Source organism: Dromiciops gliroides, chromosome 4 (genome assembly GCF_019393635.1).
Source record: "Dromiciops gliroides isolate mDroGli1 chromosome 4, mDroGli1.pri, whole genome shotgun sequence".
Classification (NCBI taxonomy): Eukaryota; Metazoa; Chordata; class Mammalia; order Microbiotheria; family Microbiotheriidae; genus Dromiciops; species Dromiciops gliroides.
The window spans coordinates 144,345,265-144,355,942 of NC_057864.1; the positions used below are offsets into that span (position 1 = coordinate 144,345,265).

At 34.5% G+C, this 10,678-nt stretch overlaps 1 protein-coding gene across 1 annotated transcript in view; it reads left to right on the top strand.

Annotated features, from left to right (window-relative positions):
- ARID4B (AT-rich interaction domain 4B) overlaps positions 1-10,678 on the top strand; it is a 189,265-nt gene that overhangs the window by 150,143 nt on the left and 28,444 nt on the right. Inside the window, 2 exon segments of the mRNA XM_044001493.1 lie at positions 3,310-3,394; positions 5,470-5,665. Of these exon segments, the coding sequence (XP_043857428.1) occupies positions 3,310-3,394; positions 5,470-5,665 (281 nt within the window).

Consider the following 10,678-nt stretch of genomic DNA (forward strand, 5'->3'; position numbering starts at 1 on the left):
TGTTGTTTCATCACAGTTTTAACTGAAAAGCCTTTTTCCAATTATCTTTGTACAAGAATAGTATATATCACCCCTTGGCAAGTCTCTAATTTTGTGGTTTTAAAAATAATAATAATGCATGTTTTGTAATAGAATATAAAAATATGGAAAAGAGCAAGAAAAAAATTTGGCTAGATTATATTAGAAAGTAAAAGCTTGGACAAGAAAAACTTACAGTGATGTATATTTACAAGAAGAATGTATTTGTATGACTATGATTTTAACAATTTCTGATATCATCCCCTGTAGAATCTTTTTCATGTTGCTACATTTCTAAATATGTCATACAATGATGATAGGGGGAAAAAACACAGGAGAGATTTAAATTCCTTAAAATTTATCAAGATTATTTACACAACTGAGTATGTCTTCCCTATGATTCCTTAAATTCTAGTACCTTGTGCCCTCTTCTACCCACCATATACTTTCCTCTGACCAGTCGTCTTAAATTTCTAATTGGGAATTCTTAGAACATATATCAGGTGGCATCTTCATTACTGTACTAGAATTGATAATGACCATTGGTCCTTGCCATATCCAATGGAAAAAAAAGCCATTATTGTTAACTGTCCAACTGGGCTATAGTTTTGTTTTTGTTTTTTTTTTCTGTTTCAATAAATAATTTAATTCTAACTATAGTGAATGTTTGGAGCTTTCGAAAATATTTTGAGCTTGGTTTATAGTATATTGGTGATATAGTATCAAATGTAGATTGGTTGAAAACTAGTGGATCCATACATTAGAATTTTATGTTTGTCCAAATCCTACTTGGATCATAAAGCCCAATTCATTGGGTGAGTTTCATACTAATCAGTAATAAAAATTGCACGATATTATTAAATAAATGCATAATTGACTAGCTGTAGTTAAATAAGCAAGGGCAGAGTCTGTTGTGGCATGCTTTAAATTCTTGTTTTTTTCTTCAGCTTTTTCATGTAAATAAGCCTCTAGGAGTTTATTTTGAACTTTTTTTTTTCTTTTTTTTGGTGAGGCAATAGGGGTTAAGTGACTTGCCTAGAGTCACACAGCTAGTAAATGATAAGTGTCTGAGGCCGGATTTGAACTCAGATCCTCCTGAATCCAGGGATGATGCTCTATCCACTGCGCCACCTAGCTGCCCCCTATTTTGAACTTTTGAGATGTATCATTTACATTTGTTTTTTGTTGTTGTTGTTGTTGTTGTTGTGTTTGTTATTTTGCAGGGCAATGGGGGTTAAGTGACTTGCCCAGGGTCACACAGCTAGTAAGTGTCAAGTGTCTGAGGCCTGATTAGAACTGAGGTACTCCTGAATCCAGGGCTAGTACTCTATCCACTGCGCCACCTAGCTGCCCCTATCATTTACATTTGTAATTTTTACCATTGGTTTTTCTCCTCCAAATTTTAGCAGAGATAATCAGCAATTTTAGTAGAAGGAATTTAGTAGAATGAAGTTCAAAAGACTTTTAGTCCTAATGGAGGAGCTAAAAATAATAATAAGCATACACAGACATTGCTGTAATAATAAAAAATAAGAGTTGAGGTTTTAGTGGAATAATATCTTTACGGAGCAGCTAGGTGGTGCAGTGGATAGAGCACTGGCCCTGGAGTCAGGAGTACCTGAGTTCAAATGTGGCCTCAGACACTTAACACTTACTAGCTGTGTGACCCTGGGCAAGTCACTTAAATCCAATTGCCTCACTTAAAGAAAAATCTTTACATACATTTTTATAGTCTCACTTTTTTTTTCACTTGTGCCTCATGTGAGCTATCTTAAGCCACAGGCTAACAAGAAACCTTTTGGACTCGTAGTCCATTGTTCTTTCCAACACCTCACTTTGAAGCCGAAGTTATGGATCTGTCAGTATGTGTGAAAACTTCTCTAGAGCTCTCTCTCCTTCTCTTTACTCCTTTTGTTTACAGGCCCAGTGTTAAAAACCCCAACATCCTCAGTCACCAGTGACTGACAGAGAAAACTACCTTATTTATCTCAGGGGGATAGCCACATTCCTGAGGGTCCCCAAGTGCCCTGTAAATGTTACCAGTATTTTCATTCTGCCCAGGAGCTGCCACCATGTCTCAATAAACCTAATAAAGTAAAAATAACCTGCTAACCAAGTCACTAAAGCAATTACAGTCTGATTTGAGGACTTTAGTTATTTTAATTACTATGCCTATTTTACTTCTTTTGCATAAGCATTGAAGTGCAATTACTGGTTTACTTACTTCTGCCTTTTTAGGAATCCTTATCTCATTGTGGCTCTTAGTCCCTCCCCCAGTGGGGTACACAGCCACTTCCTTGTAGTTAGGAAACCCAGTTTCACCAGCTATTTTCACATGTAAATGAAAAACTGAAAAGTATACTTGGACTTGGGCAAGAAATTCATGGTGTATACATACTTATAAGTATGTGTGGGTGTGGGTATATATATGTATATAGTTATCAAAAAACTTCTTGCATCTGTAAGAAACAACATCTTAAGCAAATTTAGTTACAGAGAAACGGTACCCCTTTTTAGATAAAGCTGCAGTTATTTATTTTCTAAGTTTTTAATTTATCATTTATCTCTTAAAAAGCATAACCTTAATATATTTTGATTATTTATTTATTTATTTTTGGTGAGGCAATTGGGGTTAAGTGACTTGCCCAGGGTCACAGCTAGTAAGTGTTAAGTGTCTGAGTCTGGATTTGAACTCAGGTACTCCTGAATCCAGGGCTAGTGCTCTATCCACTGCACCACCTAGCTGCCCCCTTGATTATTAAATTTTTTAAATACTTTCGGGTAGAACTGCAATTAACATCTTGGAGGAGATATGGTATAATTATATATAAACAATTGTTCCATTCATCATACAGGTTTAATTCTTTTTTTTTTTTACAAGGCACAGTGTGGTGTAGTGGAAAGAGCACTGGACTGGGAACCCAGAAGCTTGATGTAGGAATAAATTAAAAAACATCTGTTAACCCTAACTCAAGCATTTTGCTAAGCTTTAAAAGCAAAGACAGTCCCTGTCCTCAAGGAGTTTGCATTCTAATAGAAGATAATAGGGATGGTCAGGCCAAGGATTTTTGGGGGTGGAAAACTGCACTGTTGTATCTAATGCTCACAATGTCACTGTGTCACAAAATTTCTGTGGAATTGTTTCCTGATCTTTAGAGTGAAGTAGTTGAACTAGATTGTATTCCAGCTGTGTACCATGATTGTGTCTGATTAGTTTCTCTTCTGGTATTGTATATGTGCTCTCAAGGACTTGGTTTTGTGTTATTTATAACAATTTGCTTTTACTTTTAGATATGATGAATGGATTAAGGCAGATAAGATAGTAAGACCTGCTGATAAAAATGTACCCAAAATAAAACATCGAAAGAAAATAAAGGTAGGCAACTGCTTTTCCTGATTACTTCTGCTTTGCTGCTAATTGCAGTACTTAATCAAATAAATTTTTGTACTTCCTAACTTTTTTAATGATAAGTTTGTATCTTACTGTTGGTGGACTATGTGATATTTTGTAAAATGACATGTTTCTCCAGCTAATCTTGTATAGTAGTTTTGGGGAAAAAACAAATTCTTTCCAACTCCAATATCTATTCTTTCTCTTCACCTGCCCCCTTACCTGAATCCCTAGAGAAAGGGACAAGGACTATACATTTCAGGAGATAACAGCAGTATTCATGAGGTCTTTAAAAGAAGAAATGAAAATATCAAGGCAGCATCAGGATTCACCCATCTTTCGACACTTTTTCTTCCAATCAGCTGCCTCTTTCCTTATCTTTCCCCAGCAGTGGGTGGCCACTAAGAATATTCTTAGAGGTTCTTGCAGCCACAACATGGTTGCCTTGAAATTAGATATGGTATGCAAGTGTTAAAGAAAGGCAAAAATGGGAGAGCAGCATATATTTATCTTTACCTGTACCACTGGATACTTTCAGGTTCCAAAAGTAAAATATAAATGATAATAGAAATTCTCAGAAGGTTTTTTTTATCACCTAATAAGTTGTATTTTTATAATAGCCCATTATTTAGATTATGTTCAGAATTTTCTGTTTTTGATATACATGAAATAGAATTAATCTCCTGAGTTCTTTTCAATTTTTAAGAAATTAGGTTTAATTGTGAATCTGACCATTAACTTCTAAAATAGGTTTAAAAATAACTTTGAGTGCCATTGTTATTGGATGTTACTGTGGCCTTAATTATCGATCATTTCTTTTGAAACTTAATATTCAGCATTAAGTAATTGGTTTCTCATTTTCAAGGTTGGGCCTTTTGGTAAATTGCTTTTTAGTGTGTTAAATTGTGCTATATTGACCTGAAAGAGTGGAGGTGTCTCCCAGACAAGAGCAACTACTTATTTCTCAATGTCAAGTTAGGCCCAGTTTTCCTTCACTATTTAGCAGATAGATATTTTGTATTTACATCACACAGAGTGATTGAGACTTTCAGACATGAAATCTTGCCCCTATCTATCTTCATTCTTACTATGTTGTTAAGTGTGGAAACACTGCTATTTAATGAACTGATGGTAAGAGTATGTCAGAACTTTTAGGAAAATAAGAATATGCCAGAGCTTTGTAACCCTCTGCACAATTTAATGCCTTATTCTGGATGTCATAAGATAGTAATTGATTAGGTGATCACCAGGAGCCAGAAGCCAATTCAGTTTAGGACTATATTTTTTAAAAAATAGCCTTAGTCAGTCTGCCAATTATTGGTGATACTGAAATACTGAAAAGACCTACAATAGGAAAAGGGACAAGGGCATAATCTGCATTCTGAGAACTTGAGTGCTATGTGGACTAAATAGTGCAAATTAATAGAAATTCCAGTCTCCATAGGTTGCCCTAAGAGTAATTACTGAAAAGTAGTTTAAATTGATTCTAACCTGATTTTCCTCACCTGATTGGAAATGATAAATTTCAAAAGTTCCCCATCTTTTATGAAGTTCTACTGAATCCATGAAAGAACAAAGAATGCCAGACACTATTGTTGACTTTCTAGAGGAAATCTTTTAATTTTGGTGCTTATCATTTATCAGCTAGCTAAAAGCTAACTATTTTCCCTTCCCTATCTCATGTTTCAGCATTGAGAATATATATCTTTAAAATCAAGTTAAATTATTTTCAGTTTAAGCTTGATTTTATTTTGGGTTGGAGGATTTGTGATTCCAGTATGCTCATAATTTGGGAGTTTTTCTAGATTCAAAAAGCCTAACAACCTATTATTGCCAAGGTTCAGTCTAGCAATTTTTAAGATCTATTATTATCCATTAGTTATTTTCCTTACATGACAACATTTTGCTTTGAATACTTGTTTTAAAGTTTATTGTATTCTTTTCTATATTTTAAAAATTAAATTGTATAAGCAAATCTAAAGTGTTGATTGTTTACAGCATTGTTAATTATAAATAAGATAAATCACTATTTGATTAATAAATATTTATTTTTCACCTAGAATAAAATTGACAAAGAAAAAGAGAAAGATGAGAAATATTCTCCAAAAAACTGTAAGCTTCGCCGCCTATCAAAACCACCATTTCCAGCAAATACACCACCTGAAATAGCATCTAAACTGGATACTGAAACCAAAAATTCTGAACAAGTTCAAGTTAAATCTGTAGAAATTACTTCTATACTAAATGGACTTCAAGGTAAAAAAAAAAATACTGTTCAATTATATAATTTTGCTATAAGGTAATTCTGAGAAATTGTCCACTTTCTTTTGTTTTAAATATATTTGCATCAAATGTTAGTTGAAATAAGTGAGCCATTGGTCAAGACCTGAACATCTTTGTGATTTAAAGACATCATAAGTGATCAGGAAATTTTAAGAAAGAAAATCCCAGTAGTTATATGCTACTTCTTCTAGTATCTAATCCTTTCTGAGATCATCCAGAGAGAGCATTATTGCTATGGCATGATTTAGTAGTACAATGCTTATATAAGTACTCCGGGATATAGACTCAAATGTTTGTGGCTTCATTAAGTATCTGACATGAGAAAAAAGACTAAAATCTGACTTAAATTGTTTTTCTTTTAATGATATTTTCATTTTCTTTAAAACATTATAGCTTTTTTTAAACCAGAACTTTAGGGCAGGGAGTGTGGTGGATAGAAGTATGCTAAACCTATAATGGCAAACAGTATGCTCACCCAGGGTGTTTGGATTTATGAGTACATGAACCAGAAAAATAAATAAGAGGATGAGATGGCCTGTATGGGTTATGATCTTAATCATTACAGAAATTATTCATACTAATGAGATCCATTGAAGTATAAAAAGTATGATAATGGTTAGTAATGATAATTACAAAAATAGATGAAATTTAGATAGTCCTTTCCTCATAGAAAACTTTTGAGTTAGGTAGTACAGGTGTCATCCTTATTTATGATGAGGAAACTGAGATTGACTGAGGATAATTGACTTGCTCAAGGTCACACAGACATGAACTTGCAGAATTAGAATTTGAAACTATTTCTCATGATTCCAGGTCCATTGCTTTTTCCACTCTATAGTTTTGTGGTATGTAAACATGTCTGGTATATCTTTGGTGGGTTAACATGCTTGTGTGTTTCTTTATGACCTGTACCCCACCTGTTTCTTGAAGTGTTTTTAGGTAGTTTAAAATGTTTTATTGAGTATAAAATAGGACAGTCAAAAATGAAAATAGGAATGTGATTAAAAGAAGCTGAAAATGGATGTATGGGACATTTAGGATGTTACATATCTATTAAAAACAAATTCAGCTCTGAACTGTCTGGAAGCTAAGGTGAAAAGGGAAACACATGAGGTTATTTAATTCTTACCTGATGAAAGGAAGCATCTAAATTCGTCTGGAAAGGAATAGGCTTTTTCCTGTTACCTAGTTTTAGGAGGAGTTGTGAAATAAATAATAATAATTTAAATTTATAAAGAGTGTTCCAGAAATCTTAGTTCTAGGTTCTGATAAATTAGGAAGCATAAATGCTACAAAATTGCAAATAGCAACATTTGAAAGGTTAATTATTTAAAATTTCTAATTAAAATCTTATGCTACATATCACTCCAGTTGATTTTCTAACAGTAAAAAAAATTTGATCAGCTGCTGTTCAGTGACTAAAAGGATTATATTTGTTATACTAACCTTAAGATCATACAAATAATGAATTTTTGTGCATATGTATCAATTTTGACATGACCTTACAAGAAAAAAGTCTAATGGAAATATATCAGGTGACTGAGATGGCCAAGGAAGAGAATCTGCTCTACAGATCCACCGTTCTGAGAAAGCCCAGGAACTGTTGCACATACAGTGCATAATGATGGAATCCCCCATCTTGTTAAAAATTAAAATTTATTATTCAGAATTCACAAAACTAAGCAAAGTACAAAAGAAATTTAAGCAGGCTTTCAATTGATATTTTTTATTAAGTTTGTAGAATTTATGCTTCTGAAGTTTTTAAAGCTTGAAACTGCAGTGAGGCTTCTGGGACACCCTCTATATATGGCTCTATATTTTATAATTGCTTTCTTCACAACAACCCTGTGAGGCAGGTAGTATAAGCATTTTATACATGAGGAAACTGAGGTTTCTAAGAGGAATTAAGTGACTTGCCCAGATTAACAGAAAGTAATAAAACCAAGCTAAAACCCGGATCATTTGACTGATAACATTCACAAATCCTTACATAATGGATACTGAGTAATATATTGGACTATATCTCCAAATAAAATTTTGTCAATGGAACAGAAACTTTCTTCAAATAAACTTAACTCAGTAAAAGCATTTTTCTAGGGAAGTAACATAATACTGTCTAGGTGTAGAGCCTTCTGATCTGACTTACGTTCATAGAAATGGACTGATGGTTAACATATCCATTAAAATGTCTCGCTGAAATACCTAATGCCTCAACAACTTTGGGCATGTCATGCAGTCTAGTCACTTTGTGACTAAATTTGGTGAAACAGCCATATTCTGTGTTGTTCATGAAAGAAGGTTCCATTGGCTTTCGCTGTCAAATGTATGTAATGTACATTGTTGTTCTTTGGTGAAAGCTTGTTGTATATTCTCACCTAAATATAGAGGAGTATCTTCTACATGTAGGTAGGTGCCAGTGGTGATTGAAATTTTTCTCAAAATAAGCTTTGAATCTGCTTAAGTACTAGATTGAAAGAACTCCATAAAGCATAAAAGAGACCATTTGTATTTGAAAAATATTAAGGACAATGATTAGCAGTTGGCCACCATGTCATTCGAGAATCTTGGTATGGAACTTTTAGAATACCCTGTTTTGAGAGGGACTGCATCCTTAAGGATCTGGTAGGATGTTAGCAGGAAAATATACACCTAAGCAGTTAGCTAAATTGCACTAGCAAATGGGATTATTTTAGTAATGCCCACTTGAAAGTTGGAATATGTCTGCCAGATGTCCTGACCTTTAGTTAATATAATTGATGTTAAGCTGTTATTTCTAATGAGCATAATCTGTACATGCTTCTACTTCCACTTAATCCTCAACTATCTGAATTTCCTTTTTACAACTCTGCTTAATTTTTTCCTCCAAGGTCAACAGTGATCTTTTACTGATAATTCCAATACTGTTTTCTCAATCCTCATTCTACTTATGAGAACATATGATACTTTGACCCATCTGTCACTGATATGCCTGTCTTCTAGTTCCTGGACACATCTGTCTTATAATTCTTCATTCACTCTAGCCACTCCTCCTTTCTCTATTGTTGGTTCCTCCTTTTTTTCCTATCTTTTAATTGTCCTCTGATTTCTTCTTTTCTTTCTCTGGTCTCTCATTACTCTCTACATCTACTCTTGTGACTTCATTTACCACCTCTATGCCAATGACCCCTAAATCTATTTCTGGCCCTAACCTCTCTGTTGAGCTCCTGGCTTGAATTTCCATTTACCAGGTGGATGTTTCCACCTCAGTTACATACCACATACTCAGGTTTAACACATGTAATATTGAATTTATAATCTTCCCCAGAATACCTGCCTCTCCTCTTAACTTCCAGTTGGCTGTTGATAGTTCCACAATTTCCCCCATCACCCACACTTGAAACCTTGGGTTCATTTGTGACTTTCCTGTTTCCTCACTTCCTATATAAAATTGATGGCCAAGTCCTTCTGATTCTATCATACCTTTTGTATCTTTCCAGTCCTTTCACTCGCACTGCCACCACTCGGGCTTTTATTATTTTTCTCTTGCCTGAACTAATGTACTCACAGTCTAACTGGTATCCCTGCCCTTCAATCTCCCCCCCCCCTTTAGAAGGCATCCTTTATATCTCTATCAAGATTATTTTTCTAATAATGTATGCTTTGGATTGTCACTCTCCTACTCAGTGCCTCTGCAACACCTACTGAATTTAATACAGACCTATTAGCCAAATTCTCTACCCCCTCCACAGTCTGCCTCTAACCTCCCTTTCATACCCTCCCCTTCATATAATCAATATTATTACCAGACTTGACTTTTTACCATTCCCTAATCTCACAGTACCCTCTCTTCCTGCCTCCATGCATTTGTGCATATTGTCCCTTGTGCTGGGAATATTCTCCTCATACATCTATCTGTTGAAATGCTTCTTCTCTTCCTTTAAGCCCCAAATTATGTGCTACCTCCGACATGAAGTCTTTCCTCATCTCTTCCTTCCAGAAATGATCCCTCCCTCCATTGTTTGACACCTCCCTTGTACTTGTTATAATCTAACTTGTTTTATAGTTGTGTGTATATGTCTTTTTCTCTCCTACTGGATTGTAAACTCCTTGAAGGCAGTGACTTTCTTTTTTCATCTTTGTATCCCCAGTGTCTTACACATAGTGGGTGCTTAATAAATGTTTGTTGACTTGAGTTTAATTTAATTAACCAACAGATTCAGCTGCTTTTTAAAGCTACTTCGGGTTCATGGTATTAAAATTGTCACCAGCACAGAGGAGGTTGCTTATCTTCCTTTTGCTTTGCCAAGAGGCTATACATCTATTTCATCTGATAGCTATATCAGGTTGTTAAAATATAGGTTAAAAAGGAGGAGGGGATAGTACACATTGTTTATAATTGAAATTTCTTGTGATAAACATTTATATCTACTGTGATTCTGGTGGTAATGTTATGATGCAGGCTTTGAAAAAGCATTAAATGCCTGGGATCATACTAGGAATATAATTTGAGCCAGAGTGGTACCCCCGTCTGAAATCAAAGTCTGCTGAGAAATCAATGAATGCTGTAGAAAGTGTTAAATTTTTCTCAGTTCCCTTCTTGGTAAGACAAAACAAATTATAGCATTAATCAGATGTGTGAAATAGCTCCTGCTTGTTCTTCCTGCCAGATATTGGGAAGAACGAAAGCATAGAATTTCAAAGAGTTGTCTTATTAAATAATGGGTAATTGAGGAAATAAGGTTTGAAGATGGGATTGATTGACTTCTCTTGGGCCTACACTGAAAGGACAACTGTGTCTGTATGGCTAATTGGTAAACAATTTGACAACGACTGGTACTCAGAGACAGGAAGAATTATGACAGCAAGAAAGCTTTTCCAAAGGAAAGGCCTTTTTCAGCATTAAATAATTGATCAGATATTTTTAAGTGAATAGTTATTGAATCCCAGTTAGGGAGAATACTGCAAACCATAAAATGATGAGAGAGCATCATAAAATCATAAGATTAG